The sequence below is a fragment of the Trichechus manatus genome, unplaced genomic scaffold, assembly GCF_000243295.1.
Source record: "Trichechus manatus latirostris isolate Lorelei unplaced genomic scaffold, TriManLat1.0 scaffold00172, whole genome shotgun sequence".
NCBI classification, from domain to species: Eukaryota; Metazoa; Chordata; class Mammalia; order Sirenia; family Trichechidae; genus Trichechus; species Trichechus manatus.
In genome coordinates, this window is record NW_004444108.1 from 3,558,333 (window position 1) to 3,581,999 (window position 23,667).

General features: G+C 37.9%; 1 protein-coding gene across 1 annotated transcript in view; it reads right to left on the reverse strand.

The window, feature by feature from the left end:
• DST (dystonin) overlaps positions 1–23,667 on the reverse strand; it is a 515,142-nt gene that overhangs the window by 205,373 nt on the left and 286,102 nt on the right. The window contains exon 9 of the mRNA XM_012558529.2: positions 5,042–5,208. Coding sequence (XP_012413983.1) covers positions 5,042–5,208 — 167 coding nt within the window. The remainder of the gene's footprint in view (positions 1–5,041; positions 5,209–23,667) is intronic.

The following is a 23,667-nucleotide window of genomic DNA, read 5'->3' on the forward strand; positions in this document are numbered from 1 at the left end:
AACAGCACAACTGGAAGAGCATAGTCAGTGTCACTGAACTGTGCATGTAGAAATTTTTGAAATGGTGTATCTTTGGCTATGTGTATTTTCACCAGAAAAAAAGGTTGAGAAGTTAGGAGGGTTGACATGTTGTGGGGTTGTTAACCAATGTCATAACACAATATGTGTACTACTGTTTCATGAGAAACTGTTTGTTATGTAAGCCTTCACCCGAAGTACAATTAAAAAAAAAAAAAGAAAAGAAATAATCCCTCTTCAAAACACCGACCCCCAGCATGATAGTCTTGACACCCTTAGTGCCTTTCCATATCACCACCTTAGGTTTGCATGGCTCTACTGCACATTTTGCACTGTTCTTTCTGGCATGCGAGCACACATTCATGTCCATGCCTGCTCAGGCAGACATGTTTTCACGTTGAGTGATGCTGGGCACTGCTGTTTGGGAACTTGGCTTTCATCAAATGTACTAGGGCAGGTATCCATTTGGAAAGACTGATAAAGCCAGAGAAGCCAGGGGCCAAACTACAAACTGAAGTCATAACTTCATTTCTCAGAAAGAAACAAATCAAGTTTATTGTGATGCCTGAGCACACCCTTCAATGAGAGCAGAGAACTATCAGTTGAACACTACGCTTGTAACACACCTACTTCTGAAGAATGTGCACTTGTGTCAGGAATTTTCTTCCCTAATCCTTGGTGACTTATTAAACGTCTAGTGTTTAGGGGATATTCCTAGAATCCCTTGATTACTGGCTCTCAGTTAATTCTACTTCAACCTCTCTTCCTTTTAAATTACTTACTCTTCAAATGCTTTTGTGACATCCTTTTGATCTAAATTAAGGTTAGGGGCAATAGTGAAGTTTATTTTGCTAAGAGATCTTACCAGTGTGGTTGTCAGTGACAAAATTTTAATATGCCATAAAGAAAATTTAAACTATACAAACAGAGCAAGCAGAAACTAGTACAGATAGATGGCATTTTAATTTTGAACCTTTTCCATTCAAAATGGAACATGATAAATAAAAGTACCTAGAAAGAACTAAGAACAAATTTCCTAACTCTGATTTAATGGAAAAACATAATGTATTTTTCAGTGACCTATTTAAACAGAACCTGATAATCTCTTCCACTAAACTTACTACTTCATCATTCTCATTACCCATGGCATAATCCAGGCTCTTCATCCTGTGTACAATAATACGACATATTAAAACTATACATCTTGTTCCTACTTAGGCTAAGGGTTTTAATGTGTTTTTTTTTATTATTATAATCCTCCTCACCATATTCTGAGTTGTTGCTGATGCTACTTCCATAGATGGCTAACACTAAGGTAAGCAATTAATGTTCTTCTCCCTCAATAATTCCTTACAAAGGACAAGGCCTGATTTGGCAGTTATATAGGGTATTATTCATTTGGGCATTTCTTAAATTCATCAATATTTTCATATCTATTTGTTAGATATCATCAGTCTTCAAGGTTGCACTACCACAATTGTTCTAGTCAATGATTCCATTTCTTGGTATTTAGTTTGTCTACGGTAAACTATGTAAGTAGTTACATAGACAAATACAAAGACTTGAGAAACCAAAGTAATCACCTCCTTTACTTAAAAAGTATGTGACATCAAGATTGTTTGTTACTCTTTGGGCCTTGGTTTCTTTGTTGATAAATATGGAGATAGTGCCATCTATTTCACAGTATTGTGATAATTTTGAAAGCTATCATATATAAAAATACCTAGGACAGAAACCGATACATGATCAACATTCTGATATATTTTCTGCGTAGCTATTTTGTGCCAGGTACTTTCTTTTTAACTTAATAGATGACTTTTTATTGCACATTATCTAGAAATTGGCCTTATTATATAATTTTCTCCCCATTTCTATGTCATAAGACAGTTTTTTCAAGAAGCATAAAAAGTTCCATTTTCTATGAAAAGTTTTAGCATACGGAATTTTTAGTAAAATATTGCTTACTGGGGTCAACATACTCCTAATTTTCAAAAATTATATTCTATGTGGGAACACTAATGAAAATGTGCTAGAAAAATGTATAAATTAATGTACTCAATAACTTTTGACAGTATAATTTACATAATACAATATCTAAAGGATACTACCACTTTGTTCCTACTTCAGATCAGTATTTCTAAATCTTAGAAGATAAATATAAAAAAAACTTGCTGAATTAATTATTATCAATAATAATGGTTCACATTTAAATCACAAATGTTATATAATTTCTTTTTAATCTCCAGAGAACTATTCCAGATTCTAGCAGGGTATGGAAACCTGCCGCCTAAGTGTAGCCACATCCTTTCCCTCACCCCCTGCAGGAATCACAAGGCTCTGTCCTGCTAAGCCCTCACTTCCTCCAAAGGTCCTTCTCAACAAAAGATTCCATACGGTTAGAGTAAAAACCAAATTTATGCGCCATCTCAGAAAATTTTCATTACAGAAGCCAAATAAAATCCACTGTCAACTTTTCATCTAAATAAATATAAAAATAAAGCCTAACTAAATGGATTGCTTTCACAGCAAGTCCAAATACACAACAAATTTCTATAAATACTTATTAATAAAAAACAACTGTTAAGTAAGATCAAACCAAAAACCAGCCCCTGCTGAGTCAATTCCAACTCATAGAGACCATATGTGTGTCAGAGCAGAAATATGTTCCATAGGGTTTTCAATGGCTGATTTTTCAGCAGTAGATTGTTAGGCCTTTCTTCCAAGGTGCCTCTGGATAGACTCAAACCCCCAACCTTTTGGTTAGCATCTGAGCATGTAACGTATTGGCACCATTCAGGGACTCTCGTTCAGTAAGACAATACTGCCTAAATGTGATTATTACTGTTCAATAACCAAAAATTTGCTTTTGATGATTTTTCAATTGTTTATAACTTTGTCTCTTTAGTCTTTACAGTAAATGAAGACATTCAACAGTGGGATATAGGTGCAGTTCAAATCGATACATTTAATTCTTACAGACTTGGGAAGAAAAGTACTCAACTGCTTTTTAAAAAGAAAGGCCTGGGGACTTTAACTAAAAACACTGTTGAAAGGTTTCTTGTAATGAAAGGACTCGCAGTAAGGTTTTATGAAGCACCACATAATTTAACAAAACTTCAGCAACAAAGAAATCTTGTAAGCATTTAAACCTGATATACAGTATTTTTACCATGAATTCCACCAAAGGAAACAAGCTTAACTAGGAAAACAGAAATTCAAAGTTAAAGCTAAACAACATTCTAAAAAGATTACTCTGCCCCCAAAAAGTGCAAAATAAGTAACATTCACATGGTCCAAATTCTCTCCTAAAACAACATAAACTATCACATTAAACTTCCCGAAGAAATTTTAGGATCTTTGACATATATGGTGACTTATTAAGGATTTAGGAGAAAAACACCCAGCATGCATATACCATTTTGTACTTATAATCCTTCATGAGTGCTGAGGAGACAATGCCAAGACAATAATCTATTTTTTAAAAATAGATTATTCAAGAAGAATAACTGGCTTCTAAATGTTTAGATTCTAGCTAAAACTCTTCAAAGAAGACAGCAGAACACACCCTACAAGGTACATCATTATATAAATCCCTTAGGTATAACAATCCAAATATTTTTACTCAAAGGCCAAGAAGATTTTTTCATCCCAGGTAAAGAATGTGCCATAACAGAGCTTCTGATTGCTCATGTGTGCAGTGTGATAACAGCAATGTTTTAGCCACTACACTGTCTGGGCACTCTGTTACTTTATTCTGGACAAGAGTACAGGCAAGTTGATCCTGGTTTCGTTTTTAAATTTAGCAACTATTTTAATTTAAAAATAGGGACTATGAGTGATATATTATAGTTTTGTATATGCTGAAATTCCCAAAACGAAAAGGGGAAGAAAGGGGAGAGAAAGAAAAGGAAGAAAAAGAATAAGGGGAAAGAGAGAGATACAGAGGTTCCAAGTCAAACAGGCCTTGGTTTGAATTCCAGCTCTGTAACTTATTTGCATTGTGACTCTGGGTAAACTTCATGTTTCTCATCTGTCAAAAATTGGGATACTAATAGTTCCTGCTTTATGAGGCTGCTGGGAGATTTGAATGAAATGATATATGTAAAGCACCTAACACAGTGACTCACAGTTAGAAAGTTATCAAAATATTAACTATTCTTACATAATTATTTTTATTGGAACCAAATAAATTGGTCAGTTTGATGAGCTTACAGCTTAGGCTTAGTTTATTCAGGAACGCATTCAGTTATTCAACAACATGACGTAATCTTTGCATAACTAAGAAAAATTACTGAGCTCAAGAAATACTTAGTTTCCAATAAATATTTTCTGGGGAATTAGCTTCTTATAAGTCAGTAAGATCATGGACTCAAGAGCCCAATGGCCTGGATATGAATCCCAACTCCACCCCTTGCTGGCTGTGTGACTTTAAGCGAGTATTACCCTGTGTCTCAGTTTCTGTTGACTGGGGATGACAACATCGCCTTAGGCTGTTGTGAGGATTAAATGAATTAATACATGTAAACTGCTTAGAACAGTGCCTGGCACTTATTAAGTACTATGTAAGTATTAATGTCGAGTTAGTTGGTGTTAATAATTCTTACCAGGAAAAAAAGGGCATCATTAAATCCAGCTTCTTACTAGACTGACTAGACCAGGAAACTATGATTTTGAAGCTTTTGAGCTACAGTCTGAAGTAAACCCTTACCTTACTAGTCATCGGTTTCCTATAAACACAGTGTTGGTCATTTACCTGAAGATTCTATTTATCGGGGCTTAGTATCTGCTATGTTGCCGGCAAAAGCCAAAGACATTTTATAGCTACATATGTGTCCGTGTGCGTGCACTGAAGTTTAGAATGATGACCTCTGAGTGGTGGAAATGTTTTGATTTTTACTTCTCTGTATTTTCTTTGCCATGCACATGCATTGCTTCTATAGTAATAAAAGGTTATTTTAAAAACTTGAAAGGAAAGAAACACATTTCGTGTTTGCCTAAGGAAAAAGACCCACAAATTCCATACCTGTATTTATGAATGATGGCATTAAATAGTTTTCCATCTCTCCAGCAGGTAGTGAAATTTTCACACTGTATTCCAGCATAACCCTCTGTTGCCTGCTGTGTCCACAGCAGCAATCTCTCTTTTGCAGACATATCCTCTGACTCTCCAGTAACATGGATATCAGATATCTGAACATAAACAGAAAGTGTTAAACCATTAGGAAGGAAGGAAGCAACTCAAATTAAGAACCTACTATGTGCCAAGCACTGGACAAGTACTTTTTACTTAATCCTCATCAACTCTCGCTTGTAAGCTAAATATATCTCCCCCATTTTAAATATAGGAAAATTTAGTCTTAGAGAGGTTAATTAACAGGTTGAAGAAGCCAGATTTAACCCATTTGTGTCCAACTGAAAAACTTAACTTTTTTCACTATACCAAACCTTCACAGCATTAAAAATTCTACATTCCCCTTTGCTAATCTGATCTCATAAAACAACTTCAGTAAATGTTTTATCTAAGCTCAAATGGATCAAAAGTAAAACCTATAAATCAATCCATACTACCAACTGCAGAGTAGAATTTGATCCAACACATATTCTGTGTAAAGAACAAAAAAAATAGTACCCTCTCCTATTAACCAAAATCTCTAATTTTCTCATGAGTCCTTTATTGGCTTGCTCAACATGAAAACTTATCTCCCCTCCTACACTTTGTTTTTACCATGTTTTCCAAAACTCTTCCGTTCAATAATAGTAAACAGGTCACCAGCAGTTCACATGATTTACATTTTCCCAGGAAAGCCTCTTTGGTAAGGCTCCTACTTAAGCTGCTATAATAATATTACAGCACAAAGTGCCTTTACCAAGGGTCACATTATAATTCCAAAGCTAGGATTAACACCAACAAACATCTGTTCCCTCAATCAGTGCAAGATGCAAAGCCAAGAGATCAAGAAGACAAGCAGCAAACCAGGATCAGGATGAGCAAGTAAGAGATTGGAAGCAAGACAGAAGGAGACACAAATCATTTTGTCACAGAAAAAAGCTCACTAGACTAGAGTCATGAGATAGGCTTCTAGTCCTAGCCCACTAGCCCCATACCAAAACCCACCACCGAGTCGATTCCAACTCACAGCAATTCTATAGGGCAGAGGAGAACTGCCCCATAGGGTTTCTAACGTTGCAAATCTTTACCGAAGCAGACTGCCACATTTTTCTCCTGCGGAGTGGCTGGTCGGATTGAACCACTGACCTTTCTGTTAGCAGCCAAGCACTTAACCACTGAACCACCAGGGGTCCCTACTAGCCTCATAGTTTTGGATAATTCCTTTCATGTCTGTGAGCTGACTTCCTCATCTATAAAATAAGGAGGGAGAAACGGATAAAGGAGCCCAAAGGCACCCAACAACAACAACAGAAACAGGTAAAACTTCAGGCCCTTTTCAGTCCTAAAGGTCTTCCTAAACCCACTGTGGTCGAGTCAATTTCGACCCATAGCAACCCTACAAGACAAAACAGAATTGCCCCATAGAGTTTTAAGGGCTGTAAATCTTTATGGAAACTGGCTGCCACATCTTTCTCCCGTGGAGCTGCTAGTAGGTTCAAACTGTCGACCTTTCCATCATCAGCCGACCTCTCAACCAAGAGACTGTAAATCCAACACAGAAGTCAAAAATGGGCACAGCAAAGCAACTGAAAATGGAGAATTTAAAGGGGAAAAAAAAAAAAAAAAAAAAACACCCAAACTAAAGAAAGCCTTTTACATGAGGCCATGCCCAGCTCAAACAGGAAGCCCTTTATTCCTTCCAGCTGCCACAAAAGTCAGCAGCCTGGCTAACCCAGGGCCTGGAGTAGGAAGGGTGCAACACTTAAACTCGTGCCAAGCTTGGCATGCCCTAATAACACCATTTGTTGGAGAACATGGCAGGGCCCTCACACATCCTTTCTCCCATACCCAGCAGAGACAGCCATCCTCGGCAGAGCTCCACTCTCAGCCATGTTCTGAGACACTCCCGTAGCAAATGCCAGGATTTGAAAGTAAAGCAAGGTGCCTCCATTCTAATTCTCTTTCCTAGGAATCTATGCTAATCTCTGTAACTGGAAAAGAATTGTGTGCATGAACACATTATAAGGTATATACATAAAAGGACTTCTTTTTTTTTTTTTCTTCTCATGTGAGAAAGAAAGAGCAGAGACATCACGAGTATTCTACTCAACTTCCAACTGATATCCTGGTGTAAAACTATGATTATAACCATTGCTGGTATATTCCATGAGTTTAAATCTCATCTTCACCTCTTACATGCTCAAGTTACTTAACTGCTCCGTTAAGACTGTTTCCTCACTTGTAAAATGATGATAATAATTATTGTTACATTGTATTATGACAATTTGACAACTTTAGCACAGTATAATGGTTGGCACATAGTAAGTATATTCTCCACGTAGGTTAGTTATTTTATTGTTGTGGTTATTATTATTCGTATTGACAAAGGGAAAAAAAAAAAAAAAACTTGGCTTTATTATTCTTCCAATTCTCTACCTGTAAAGAGAAGTAAAAAATAAACTTGTTAAATTTGCTGCCTCAAACTAATGAAAACAAGAGTTCAGAGAAACTAACCTAAGAAATCACGGAAATGAAAAAGTTGAGCCTCTAGGTAAAATTTCACAACAGTTCCCTTATCACCTTTATAAATTATAAAATCAAGGGCTCTGGGGAACCTTTACCACACAGGAGCTACTTGGGTGTTATTTGTAACCATCTAAAGAAAAGGGAGACAGCCGGGGGAAGAGGGAGGCTCTACTCTGCCGTTTCAGGAACATTCCATGTCAGTCTAGTCACAAAAGTGCCATTAACAAGGGATGCCAGTGAATTTCAACTACAAGGTACAAGTTTAATAGGTGCCAATGCTACTCAGCATTTTACCTGAGGGAAGGGAAAAATATTGGAGGATGAGTTTAGAAGTCTGAAAATGCTCTAAATATCAACCAAGAGAATACATTCTTGTTAAATAGCTTCCAGTAGATACTAGTCAGATTCTTACTCACACACACACCACTGAAGAAGCTATCATTTTAAAATGCATATTCAAATACGTTACGAACCAAACTTAGACATCTCAAAGACTACTAATATATTAACACACCCAAGGCTATTCATATGATCTCTCTAAAATTCACTTTCCTCATCAATAAAACTTAAACGACAATAATGTCTACCTCTTTGAGTTGTTCTAAAGATTAGATGAAATAATACACATCAAGTGCTTAGCACAGTCCCTGGCACAAAGAAAACACTCTATAAATGTTAACTTCTCTCATCACAATTTTATTAGTAGTATTTGCTGCTTAAAACTTCTCACGAGCAATTTGTCAGCTAGCATCAAAAACAAAATATAGTAGAGCTCCTTTTTGGAAACTTGAAGCCCTCATGCCTCACAACCAGGTCATTATTGGCTAGCACTCACATTCAAGTTCTTCCCGTTACTCAGCCTCTCATGCCCATACTTCACCTGTGCTGTATCTCTCCTGATTCAGCTTGCCACCATTCCCCAACTTTCCAGAAATATCCATTCCATGGTAAACTATAAAGTATCTTATGGCTTCAGTACTGTACCCTGCTTCTCCCTTCTTACTAATAAACGTCAGGTTTCTCCCACTGCACTAACTCAAGTTTAGAAAAACCCCAGACACCATTAGGCTCAGAGGCAGATCAAGTTTATTCTAACTCCCCTGATCATGCTTTCAAACCATTACCCTTGGGTAGAAAGACCTCAGTTTTTACACTGGGGACTACTCTTGCTCTACTACATTCTTCCTCTCCTCAAAAATGATACTAGTATCATTTGTGTATGTGCCCATGGGCCTGAACTCAAACCCTATCTCCATCCAGCACCCCATCTTCCCTGTCCTTTGTCTCCTCTCTACTTCAGTCATTCACACACCTATTGCTATATCCAGGACCTCATCATCTTGAACTGGAATTGATCCACCTCAGATATTTAACTTCAGACAGTAATTTCCTTTTCTTCCCGCACTTTCACCCCCTAATACAAGCTAAAACAATTTTGGGGCCTCATCAACATCTCACTTTCCTTGACTCACTCATGTTTATCCCAATCTGTGAGCCCTCTCCTATCTTTAACTCCTCTGTCTGGCCTGTACTTCATGATCTGTCACTTCAACCAGTGTCTTGTCAATATCCTCAACTCTCTCACACCCTTGTCCTTACCCTGCAACCACTCAGCCAAACTCCAACCCTGATCAATCCAGCTGTGTGTCTTCTCCACTCTTCCCTTTGCTATAAAACTCTACCAGAGAAAACCATACTTCATACATGAAGGTAGATATTATATCACATTATTTGTGTGGACTCCTGCCACCACAAAGCCCAGGTCTGCAATCACAGGGAGGCCCTCAAAGAAACCTGACAATTCTTCTTGGTGTCCTAGTTAGCCAATATTTCCATTCCTTATAATATCCTTTTCAATCCTTCACCATTCCCCTAAAACTCCCTACACTTCTAACTTTTCTTCTATGCTTAGCAATCACTTCATCTCCTTATTAACTGAGAAAATAGAGACATGAGTAAGAACTCTCTCACTTCCCTGCCCTGTCACTCACAGACTTTGCTTCTATGTGTCTCTCTTCCCCCTGTGCTCTGAACTCCTTTACGTCCTGCCTCCTAAGGGCCTGATTCTCTAATTTATCACCTCTTACCGTATCTTTCCTCTCGACATTAAAAAACCCACTCTCTTCCATGGTAAAATAAATGAAAATAAATAACCTTCATAAACTTGGTTTCTTCTTTACTTACCCATCTTGCCCCTCTTTTCTCAGTACAGCTCCATGAGAAAGAATTCTGCGTTTTTTCCTTTATTATCTCACTCCTGAACCTGTTGTGATCTAGCTCCCAACCCCATCATGCCACTAAAACTGAGTGGGGTGATCAGACAAGTAAGGAAGGGAGTTCTTGCTCGTGCCTCTATTCTCCCAGTAAATAAGGAAATTTAGATTCTTTGTTAAATCTAATGGAAGAAGTGATGGGTAGGGAGTTTTAGGGGAATGCCAAGGAGTTGAAATACATTGTGAGGGATCATCTATCACCTCCTCTTTCACAGTCTCACTTATTATTCATCACACATAAACCATTAATAGTCACTGGTTATGCAACCGTAAGTAACACAGACACCACCATCCTCATGGAGCTTACAGTTCAGTGACAGAAAAACAACATGGAAAAGAGCTCAACAGTTATTCTCCAGTCCTTCCACTTTCCAATACTGAGGCATCTGTCACTGGCAATCTTTCCTCCCTGGCTTCCATGATTTTACTCCTTCTTGGTTTTCCTTCTGCCTCTCTGGCCATTCCTTCTCAGTCTTCACTAGAGAATCCCTCTGCTACCCGTCCTTTAATGCTGTTCCGCAGGGCTCAGTCCTCGAGTCCTTCTCTCTTCTCATTCTCCTGGATAATCTCATCTACTACAATGGCTTCAACTGCCCATTTCACAATGGTAATTCCTAAACCCCTATATCCTGCCCAAATGTCACTCCTGGACTCAAGACCTGTACATTCATCTCTCTAATGAACTTCTCTGTTTAAATAGGAGAACTACCCAGACACTGAGCACTCAAATGAGCCAAACGCTGTGCTCATGCACTTTACACAATTATCACTTTTAATCTTTACAAAATACAATCTCATTTTACAAATGATGAAGAGGCACAAAGTGGTTACATGACTTGTTCAAGTTTACACAAAAACTAAAAAGTAGAAGTAAATTTTGAACTCAAATTTATCTGGCTCTAAAGCTGCTACTCTTAACCACTGTGCTGTATCTTACAACTTCTCCAAACGTAATGAATCCAAAACTGAACTTCTTTATCCTTCCTGTTCTTCCTTTCTGCATTCCTAGCTCAGAGAATGGCCCCATCATTCACCCAACAGCCCCAAAGTCAAAAATCCAGAAATCATCCTTGATGCCTTTTTCTCCCTTTGTACCCACATTCAGTTGGTCACAGTTTTAAGCAGCCTCATCTCTCCTTCCTCCCCTCTAACGTTCACTCCCTAAAATCTCCTCATGCTCCAGCCATGTTGAATTACTTCTTATTCCCTGAACCATAACGTATTCACAGGACACTATGCATTTATATGTGCTACTCCCCAACTGCAGAATGCCCCCACCAGCCCCTGTCCCACTTGTACCCTTCACTCTTCTCGAAGCGTCTGCTTATTCCACTCCAGACACTGTGTGAAGTGCCCCACTGTACTCTGTGCACCCCACGTATACTGCAATGATAGCAGTACATGTTGTGTATCATTATTGTCTGTTGGTGTATCTTCTCCCTCTGTAACCTGACAGCATTGTATGTGAGAGGACAATGTGTTAATCACCATAGTGTTGCAGTGCCTGGCACATTTTATATGCTTGATACGTAATAGATACTGAATAAATGCCCAATGAACAAATGACTTTATAATTGAGTATGACACCTGTGGAATCTGCATTAACTCTTTCAGGCAACTAGGCTACCTTTTAATACTTCTACTTTAGCATATACTTAAAGAACCCTGACAGGGAGTGGCTTTATTACCTACAGAAGACTTGCAATCCCAACCAACAAAACTGAACCTCCATAAAAGCATCACTCAACCAAACATGTTTTTGTCTGTTTTTATTTATACAATGCAAATAATACATCTAACAATATTTTTCAATACATTTTGGCACTTTGTAAACACAACCAAAATTTATTATATGTCCTTCACATTCAAGAGAGTGTGATGGGAGTAGGTCAACACAACTGAATTAAAATGTCTTCATGTCATGAGTCCAAGTAAACTCTAATGTTGATCCCAATGCATCCTTTAAAACATAATCATGATAGGCCTAAAATGATATTGGGCTCAGTAAAGCTTCCACCTTCTTCCAGAATTGAGCCTCACTGTTGACGGAAATCTGAGCATATGAAAGGTTATGTCTTGGTCTGCCTCTCATGAGCTTTCTATTTTACTTAGAATGAAAACAATTCATTCTTTTGGCTTATTTTCTTTAAACTTTTCAACTAACTAAGCAACTTCATTGACCATTTTTTCTGGTTTATCTGCTTTAAACATGAAATTCCAGTAAATATTTTATCACAGATGCTGTTTAAACTTATTTTTATTAATATCAGATACAATGTATTCATCTCCCACATGAAAATGGTACGGTACTGATTTTAACACAAATTAACAAAAAAATGCCCCCATTATGACGTATTTTTTGCTGTGCAGATAGACAGTGAATATGACAAATCTTGATTTCACTTTAATTGTTGTTATTATTCTGTGCCGTTGAGTTGATTCTGACTTATAGTGACCCTATAAGACAGAGTAGAACTGCCCCATAGGGTTTCCTAGGCTGTAATCTTTACAGGAACAGATGGCCAGGTCTTTTCTCCCACAGAGCAGCAGGTAGGTTTGAACCAGCAACTTTTCAGTTAGCAGCCAAGTGCTTGACCATTGTGGCACCAAGGCTCCTTTCACTTCAATTACAGGGGCAATTTTATTTCTTAGCAATGGATTCAAACTTAGAATGTAGTGGTACCACAGTACAGCTGGAGCAAGAAAGGGTAACCCACCTTTTACCACAACTCTATTTATGTGCATTCCTTTTCCAAGATATTTCAAACCTAAATTAGAAAAATAATATTCCAGTGCAAGATTTTATGTCAAGTACAAGTATTTTCCAGAGCCCTGACAAAAGCTGGCCTGCAGAGAAAAATTCTGGTCTATAAAAACACTATTAAGTACACTCAACATAATGCAATCTCAAAAACTGCCTGGTCATGTTAAGAAAGTGGGTTCTCCAAATATAGATTCTAAAAGTATTGTTCCTACTGGTAATAAAAACAAATCCTCAGAAAACCTAACCATTTGGATGGCAGGCCCTCAAATCCATCTGAATTAGAAATTTGGCTGGTGGCTATATTTTTAGAAAAATTATTTTTAGCTCTCTAGGGAACAAAAAAATTCAGATACCCAATATACAAAATAATTTTCATAATTCAGGATTCTGTGCCTTGAGAATAAAGAAGTCACTGCTTCTGTTTTACCTTTTCACTCCATATAAGCAAGCTCAAAAACAAATAAAAATACTGAAAATATCAGCCTCGAATGAATGAATACCTAAGTACATACATACATACATAAGTAGAAAACCACCAACAACAACAAAATCCTTCATACTCTCTGATATATTCACCTGTCTTTTTCCTACGTTACTCTTCCACTCACAGACAACACTGATGCTTTACTCCATGTATTTTCCTTCACCCCCTTGGCAGAGCTGGGACAACATCCAATGACTGAAATCCCAATAACTGGAACTAAAAGAAGGAGCAGGGGGCTCTGGGAGAGATTCTGGGAAAGGGGTGGATAGGGAGAGTTCAAACACATGGAATAATGCTTGATCCCAATTCATGTAGGTCCATCTGTGGAGAAGCCAGACATATGGCTGCTCACGTTTACTCGGGGATGTAAAATAATGAGTTTTGTTTTATTGTGCCGGTCTGATTAAGTGCCTCATAGAGTAAGGTCAGGTAATTTGAACCAGCAAGAGGTCACAATAAACACCTGAGAAAAAGCAGAATGTTTTGCTTCTGCAACCTAAGAGTCCAAGAAATCAGTGTTAGAATTTCTCAACGCATAAAAGGATGAGTAAATCCAAATCTTCTGGATTCTCCCCATGTGTGTGGACTCATCCTCTCAAACACTCACTTACCTGCTAGCTTCTCACAGCCACAGAGAAGAGACAATTACCTATAATATGGGGTATATTAGTTGTTATAAGATTTTTTTTTTTTGGGGGGGGCAGAGGGTGGACTTATATGCTCTTTCTCATTGTCAATACTTGAGTTGAGGCAACTATTATCTCTAGTTTGGACTATTACCTCTAGTCTCCAACGCCAATCCCAATGACAGCTTTTGTGTCACAATCAAGACAGACCTATAATGGTACTGGTCTCACCAGAGAGTCTTCTGGAACTAAGCTTTACTGTCTAGATTAGTAACAGCCTACGACTAATCTCCCTGCCAAGTCTTGCCCTACTCCCACTTCCTAATTCAGTATGTTCTTTACTCTGCAGCCACAGGAATCCAGCCCAATCTTAGCTGCCCTCCCCATTATTCCTCTTGTATTCTATTATCAAACTACATGAACTTTAAACCACATGAATCACATGCTCTCTCTCTCCTAGGGTCCTTCCTCTCCTTGGAACATTCTCCCCATACTCTGCCCAACTTGACATATATTAGGTGCTCAGTAACTATCTACTGAGTGAGAAGGAAAGAAAGGAAGGTAGAAAGGAATATAAAAAGAAAAAGTGTGAAAGATTAGAAACAAGAGCCCTGGTGGTACAGTGGTTAAAGCAGTCAACGGCTAACCAAAAGGTCAGCGGTTTGAACCCACCAGCTGCTCCACAAGAGAAAAGACGTGGCAGTATGCTTCCATAAAGATTTACAGCCCTGGAAACCCTATGGGGCACTTCTACTCTGTCCTATAGGGTCGCTATGAGTTGGAATCGACTCGATGGCAGTGGGTTTTTTTGGTTTTTGGATGAACAAATTTTAACCTGTCATGTAAGACCTTGCCATTTGAAAAACTTAAATGATTTCCAATTGACCTCCGTTTCCAATAACAGCAAAATACCCTGTCCACTTTACAAAAGTGCCCCGCAGTGAACACAAATCCATCAGTGAGAACCCAACATCAACTAGTGAACATAAGCTTCCTCTGAATCATTTTTCTTAAACTTGACACAAGTATACGGCCTCCAAATGTCTTTTCAATAAAAGAAAACAAGCCAATATATCTCATCTTATGCATACTCTGATTTCATTCACAGTTTATTGCTAAATGACCAACTTACTACTAAATGAACTGCAACAGCCTCACTGAGTTGGTCACCTGAGGTTATAAATGGGAAAGTCCTCTGAGCAAACTCAATGCCACCAGACAACTGGGCAACAGGAACACTCTATTTTTACAGATGTTGTCATGGTTCTCTGGCATGCACTAAGTACATGAGAAAAACCAACTCCAAAGGTGAGGTAGATACTTCCTAAAAGCTTATTCACATTTTTAAAAATGTAAATATCTCATTATTCTCTACAAGGCAAATAATGCAACTTTTGTAAAAAATAAAAGTAAATTAAATTAATAATTACATAATGTATTAGAAAAAATTTTAAATTTTTATTGAAATTACTATTTATTAAATAAAAATTTATACGTAACACTGGAAAAGGCAACATCTCTGAAAATAAGAGAACTAAGATATTTAGCTTAAAGAAGTACAGAATAGTGGAAAGTTAAGGAATCATGGGAACTCAGGCTGAAAGACAGCAGGTCCATTTGTCAGACTCTCTCATTTCACTGGTAAAAATCCTGAGACTGCAAGAGGTGACACAACTTGCCGGAATTCTAACAGCATGCTATTAGGAGGCCTACGCACGAACCCTGGTCCCCTGAATCCCAGTGAAGAACTGTGAGAGTAAAATTTCTCCTTCTCATTTATAACAGAAACATTCTTACAACTTGGACTAATTGTTCTTTTGTGTCAGTAGCCACAGCTGATGCCAGTAGTTTGGCTTCCTTTCTGTGTACCCCCTGCTGGAAAAATGACTACACAGATACAGGCCATGAAAGGGTATTCCCTAGCTTCACCTCAGCCACTAACATCAAGATGCTTTTCACTAGAGCTACTAAGGCTCTCTACTGGCAGAGCAGCTGATACAAAGAAAACTACACTGTCCAGAAAAAGATCAAAACGTTGATCTTTTATATGAACTGGGTTCATAAAAATTTTCCCTAAAAACCAAACCAAACCAGTTGCTGTCGAGTTGATTACAGCTCATGATGACCCCAGGTATATCAGAGTAGAACTGCACTCCACAGGGTTTTCAAGGCTGTGACCTTTTGAAATCAGATCGCCAGACCTTTCTTCCAAGGTGTCTCTGGGTGGACTGAAACTGCCAACCTTTCAGTTAGTGATGGTATTGTTGTTGTTAGGTGCCATCGAGTCAGTTCCAACTTATAGCAACCCTATGTACAACAAAACAAGATGTTGCCCAGTCCTGCACCATTCTCACAATCGTTGCTATGTTTGACCCCATTGCTGCAGGCACTGTTCCAGTTAGTAGCTGAGTACTTAACCATTTGTGCGATCCAGGGACTCCCCTCATTAGACTAGATACACCCTCACTGGTAGCCTTTTCCCCCACAGAATATCAGATTTGTGTCTGGCATGTTCCCTTTCTCTCATATATCAGAGCTACTCTCAGTACTTCCTTTGAAATGTATCCATACTAAGGTGTAAATAACCGATACTAGCTTCAAGAATTGGTTCCTCCAACGGGTATTTCTATTCCAACAGGTTGACAAAATTGTAAACTACTTATGGAATTAGGGACATATAGTTAGCATAATGCCTGTCACATAATTGGTGTTCAATAAACATTTGCTGAAGAAATGAATAAAAGAATAAATGGAGGTGGGCTTTCAGGGGGACAAAAGGGGGCAGTCTACTCTGTTTATGCAGAATATTTGATGTCCAAAGTAGAGAAAGGGGTTTCCTGTTAAAAAATATTGAAGACATATAAAGATCTTCTATTCAGAACATGATTACAAGATATGCTCTCTTTCTACCTGAGCAGACGACAGGAATATAACTATATGGATAAAGCACTTTACAGTTTAGTAAGCGTTTTTCACATATATTACCTCATTTGATCCTCAAAATTACCAAAAAATCAAAAACTAAGCTACCTATGTTACATATAAGGAAACTCAGACCTAGGCTGAATCTCAAATGTAGGTCTTCTGACTCAAGATATTTTAAATTCTCTTTCCTCTACTACAACCAAATCTACAGGGACTCCCTACAATATTCATCCCTTAAGGAACACCATCTGTCAATGAACCATCTCATTTTACAGAAGCAGAAACTGACTATGGGACACACAGACAGATGAGAAATGATAGCTACTCCAATGCTCTGTCAGAACACAAAATCCCTATCAGTTCTGAGAGTTAGATAAAAGCTAATTCGATTCCTTCATATGATCTTGCTAAAATAAAAAAATACAGATTATACTCTATTTGAGAAAGTTTACGTATTAATAAGAATGAAAGCAACAGGGTGGAAGAGGTGGATCTCAAGATTTCTCTCCTTAACATAGCCTCTTAACAAGAGTAAGTTTAACACTGGGAGGAAGACGGATATAGAACAGTGAGTGTGGCAACCTGCATTCAGTTCCTGACCCCATCACTTACTAGCTCTGTGACTTCTCTAGGCTTCAGTTTCCTCTCATATAAAATGAGGATAACGATAGTGCCTCCTCACAGAGATGATGAGAGACTAAGACAACAGGACTCAGAAGAGTGCTGGAGAGAAGTGGAGGTAACGGTATTGAGGGTGATTTCATTGCTTAAACCCTTTTATTCACATTACTTGACTCTGTTGTCGGGCAAAAGTGAATTCCATATTGAATTTGTCAACACAGGCAAATATTTCCAAATCAACGTGTTTGTTTCCAAAGACAAATTCCTCAAAAAAATGTTTTAACTATTTTGGCAGAAACAAATGTAATCAACACATTTTTTAGTGTCTGTTTCCAGGTTTTAAAAATGTGTGAAAATGCAGGAGCCAACATGGTACTACAGACAGAAGAACCATGCCATCTCTCTGCAGCAAAGACCCAAAAAACTAAGTAATACAGACGTAAAAGACAATCCTGGAACCCTAAGCATCAAATGAGGGGATAAAGAACTCGATCAAGCACCAAATGGAATAAGAACCTGACAAAGAACAGAGAATGGGGAGAGCTACAAAGCGGAGGCCCCCTACCAACGAACATGGCACAGATTCACCATCTTGGACTACAGCTGCCAAGGATTGCGGACAGGGAGTACAGGAAGACAACCTCACAGAGCTCCCAAGAGGAGATAGAGCACCCGCTCCACACATCACATCCTCTTCCTTCCTTCACACCTATCTGCACAGAACACTGAGTGCAGTGCCCCTGAATGGCACCAACATGGACCCCTGGACCTCCAGACCCTGCCTCACACTGCCCCTTGGCCCTGCCCCACCGGCCCCAGTTCATGCCTCAAACGACCCATCCCTATCCCTACCCTCCACCACTGGACCTGCCCTGCTGTACCATAATTGAGCAAATGGTCCTGCCACCTGGACAAGGTGGTGAGAAGTACCATGCCCACAAACAAGCAAGCAACAAAACACACCCAGCCCACCTGCCCAGACAAAACAAAATAAAAAAGCTGGACGAAACAAACAAATCTACAGTCAACAAAGAAAATTATTCCTGAATGTCTTGGAGACAACAGACAATGTCAAACATATTAAAAAAAACAGGACAGGATGGTTTCAGTAAGTGACCAAAATAAAATACCAGATGACCTTTCGGCAGAAGAAAAGGAACTGGAACTACCTGATAGGGAATTTAAAACACTAATATTCGGGGCTCTCCAAGAGATTATGAAAGAGATGAACAAAAACACAGACAAAAATGTGGAAAAAATAGACAAAATCATCGAAAATACAGACAAAATTAGGGAAAACACAGACAAAGCAATGGAAGAATCCAGGAAAATAATACAGGAACAAAATGTCAAAATAAATAAACAGAAATCATACAAAAACAGCAATCAGAAATCCAAAATATAAACAAGATTTCAGAAATGGATAGTGCAATAGAAGGTTTTAGGAGCAAGTTTGAAACAATGGAAGACGGGATCAACAAAATTAAAGAAAAATCCTTCCTTGGATACCACATTGTTTAAAGAAAAATCAGGGAAAGAATGAAGAAAACTTGATAACAACATGCGATACAATCAAGAGCAAAAATCTGCACGTGATTGGAGTTCTAGAACAGAGGGAGAAACAAAACACAGAGAGGATCACTGAAGATTTGCTAACAGAAAACTCCTCTAATATCATGAAAGATGAAAAGCTGACCACTCAAGAAGCTCAACGAACCCCACATGAGATAGACCCCAAAAGAAAGTCACCCAGACATATTATAATCACACTCACCAAAACCACAGACGAAGAAAGAATCCTGAGAATAGCTTGAGGAAAACGAAAAGTCACATACAAAGGGGAAACAGTAAGACTAAGCTCTGATTACTCAGCAGAAACCATGCAGACAAGAAGGCAACGGGATGACATACATAAAACCTTCAAAGAAAAAATTTGCCATCCTAGAATAATATATCCTGCAAAACTCTGATGCAAATATGATCGCAAAATTAGGACATTTCCAGATAAACAGAAATTAAGGGATATGTAAAATCCACACTAAATTCACAAGAATTATTAAAGGGAGTTTTTCAGTTACAGAACCAACAACATCAGACAACAACCTGAAACACAGGACAGCATCAGCCAGATATCAACATAGGTAATGAACTCTTAAGTATAAAACAAAACTAAAAGATTTACAACAGGGAACCAAAGACATCGATCTGTAAATGACAACAATGTTAGAATAATAAAAGAGGGAATAAACAGTGTAGGTATAGAACTTTCAAATGGAGAGGAAGTCAAGGCAATATCAAGTAAAAAAAGACAGGTTTAAACTTAGGAAGACAGAAGTAATATTCAAAGTAACCACAAAGACAGTTACCAAATCTACTCATCAAAATAAAGAAGAAAAACATAAAATCTCAGTAAACACAAAATCTACAAAAACAAAATGAATGAAAAGAAATTCACAAACAAAAGGAATTCAGCACAGGAGAGTAAGAGGAACAAAGAAAACATCATTACCAAAAAAAAACCACAACAAAATAACAGTAATAAACTCACACCTATTGACAATCACACTGAACATAAATGGCTTAAATGTACCCATAAAGAGGCAGAGAGTGACAGAGTGGATAAAAAAGCAGGACCCATCAATATGCTGTCTACAAGGCACACTGTAGAGACATAAGTATATTAAAAATCAAAGGATGGAAAAAAATGTATCAAGCAAACAGCAACCAAAAAAGAGCAGGAGTGACAATACTAATCTCAGATAAATCAGACTTTAAAACAAAATCCACCATAAAAGACAAGGAAGGACATTATATAATGATTAAAGGGACAATCCACCATGAGGACATAACTACAATAAATATCTACGCACCCAGTGACAGGGTTCCAAGTACATAAAACAAACTCTAACAGTACTGAAAAGAGAAACTGACACTTCCACAATAACAGTAGGTGATATAGATTGAACTGTGTCCCCCAAAAGTGTGTCAACTTGGCTAGGCCATGATTCCCAGTATTGAGTGATTGTCTACCATTCTGTCATCTGATGTGATTTTCCTATGTGTCGTAAATCCTATCTCTATGATGTTGATGAGACAGGATTAGCAGCAGTCATGTTAATGAGGCAGGACTCAATGTCTTGAGCCAGTCTCTTTCCAGATATAAAAGAGAGACTCGAGCAGAGAGATATGGGAACCTTACACCACCAAGAAAGCAGCCTCGGGAGCAGAGTGAATCTGTTGGACCCAAGGTTCCTGTGTGGAGAAGCTCCTAGACCAAGGGAAGATTGATGACAAGGACCTTCCTCTAGTGCTGACAGACAGAGAAAGCCTTCCCCTGGAGCTGACACCCTGAATTCAGACTTCTAGCCTACTAGAGAGAGAATAAACTTCTCTTTGTTAAAAACATTCACTTGTGGTATTTCTGTTATAGCAGCACTACAGAACTAAAACAGTAGGACATTTTAACACACCACTCTTGGTAAAGGATACATGGCATAAAGAAAGAAACTCAACAAAGATACAGAAGATCTAAGGGCCACAATCAACCCACTTGACCTCATACACATACAAAAAACACTCCACCCAACAGCAGCAAAGTATACATTCTTTTCCAACACACATGGAATGTTCTCCAGAATAGACACATCTTAGGCCACAAAGCAATCCTCAACAAAATCCAAAACACTGAGATAATACAAAGCATATTCTCTGATCACAATACCACAAAAGTAGAAATTAATAACAGGAAAAGCAAGAAAAAAAAATCAAATACATGGAAACTGAGTAACACCCTGCTTAAAAACCACAACGAAACAGAAGAAAGCAGAGATGGAATCACAAAATTCCTACAACTGAGGGAGAATGAATACATATCGTACCAAAACCTTTGGGACACAGCAAAGGAGTGATCAGAGGTCAATTTATAGCAGTAGATGCACACATCAAAAAAGAAGAAAAGGTCAAAATCAAAACTTTAGTTATACAACTTGAAAAAATAGAGAACAGCAAAAGAAGCCCACAACCACCAGAAGAAAGGAAATAATAAAGGTCAGAGCAGAAATAAATGAAATGGAGAATAGAGAAACAATAGAAAGAATCAACAAAACCAAAAGTTGGTTCCTTGAAAGGATCAACAAAATCAACAAACCATTGGTCAAACTGACAAAAAAAAAAAAAACAGGAGAGTAAGCAAATAACCCAAAAAAGAAATGAAATAGGGTACAAGTTACAAAAGAGTCACTGAAATAAAAAGGATTATAACTGAGTACTGTGAAAAACTCTATTCCAACAAACTTGAAAGCCTAGAAGAAATGGACAAATTTCTAGAAACACACTACCTACCTAAAAACACAAACTGAGCTAGAAAATCTGAAATGACCCATAACAAAAGAAGAGATGGAAAAGGTAATAAAAACCTCCCAAAAAAAAAAAAAAAAAAAAAAAGTCCTGGCCCAGATGGCTTCACTGGAGAATTCTACCAAATATTCATAGAAGAACTCACACTAGTATTACTTAAACTATTTTAGAACATAGAAAAATAATGGATACTTCCGAATTCATTCTATAAAGCCAGTATAACCCTGATACTAAAACCAGGCAAAGACAACACAAAAAAAGAAAAGTACAGACCAAACCATTATCTCTCATGAATATAGATGCAAAAATTCTCAATAAAAATCTAGCCAATGTAATTCAGCATCATATAAAAAAATAATAATACGTCCCAACCAAGTGGAATCCATACCAGGTATGCAAAGATGGCTCAACATCAGAAAATCAATCAATGTAATACACCACATAAATAAAAGAAATCACACGATCATCTCAATCGACACAGAAAAGGCATTCAATAAAGTCCAACAGCCATTCCTGATAAAAACTCTCAATAAAATAGGAATACAAGGGAAATTCCTCAACATAATAAAAGGCATCTATACAAAACCAACAGCCAATCAACATCATTCTCAATGGAGAGAGGCTGAAAACATCCCCCCTGAGAACAGGAACAAGACAAGGATGCCCTTTATCATCACTCCTATTTAACACTGTGCTGGAAGTACTATTTAGAGCAATAAGGCAAGAAAAAGAAAAAAAGGGCATCCAAATTGGTGAGGAAGGAGTAAAACTATCCATATTTGTAGATGATATGATACTATACACAGAGAGCCCAAAAGACTCCACAAGAAAACTACTGGAACTAATAGAAAGATTCAGAAAGTAGCAGGATACAAGATCTCCATACAAAAATCAGTCCAATTCCAATACACCAATAAAGAGAACTACAAAAAGGAAATCAGGAAAGCAATACCATTTATAATAGCCCCTAAAAAAATAAAATATTTAGGAATAAATATAACCAGTGACATAAAAGCCCTATACAAAGAAAACTACAAAAAACTATTGCAAGAAACCAAAAGAGACCTACATAAATGAAAAAACATACCATGCTCATGGATAGGCAGACTCAACATTGTGAAAATGTCAATTCTACCCAAAGGAATCTACAAATACAATGCAATTCCAATCCAAATATCAACAGTAGTCTTTAACAAGATAGAAAAAATAATCATTAACTTTATATGGAAAGAAAAGAGGCCTCAAATAAGTAAAGCACTAGCAAAGAAGAAGAAGAAAGTAGGAGGCCTCACACTTCCTGACCTCAGAACCTACTACACAGCTATGGTAGTCAAAACATCCTGGTACTGGTACAATGACAGACATTTTGACCAAGGGAACAGAATCAAAAACTCAGATGTAAATCCATCCACCTACAGTCACCTGATTTTAACAAAGGCCCAAAGTCCATTAAATTGGGAAAAGACAGTGTTTTTAATAAACGGTGCTGGCAAAACCAGATGTCCATGTAAAAAAATGAAACAGTACCCATACTTCACACAATACCCCAAAACTAATTCAAAATGGATCAAAAACCTAAATATAAAACCAAAAACTATAAAGTTCATAGAAGAAAAAACAGAGTCAAGACTAACCTCTAACCTAACCTGTTGCCACTGAGTCAATTCTGACTCCCAGCAACCCTATACGACAGAGTACAACTGCTCCGCAGGGTTTCCAAGGAGTGGCTGACAGACTCGAACTGCTGACCTTTCGGTTAGTAGCCAAGCTCTAAACCGCTGCGCCACCAGGGCTCCAACACTAGAGGTCCTGAAACATGGCATAAATAGGATATAAACCATAACTACCAATACACAAACACTAGAAAATTTAACTAGATAACTGGGATCTTCTAAAAATTAAACACTTATGCTCATCAAAAGACTTCACCAAAAGAGTAAAAAGACAACCTACAGACTGGGAAA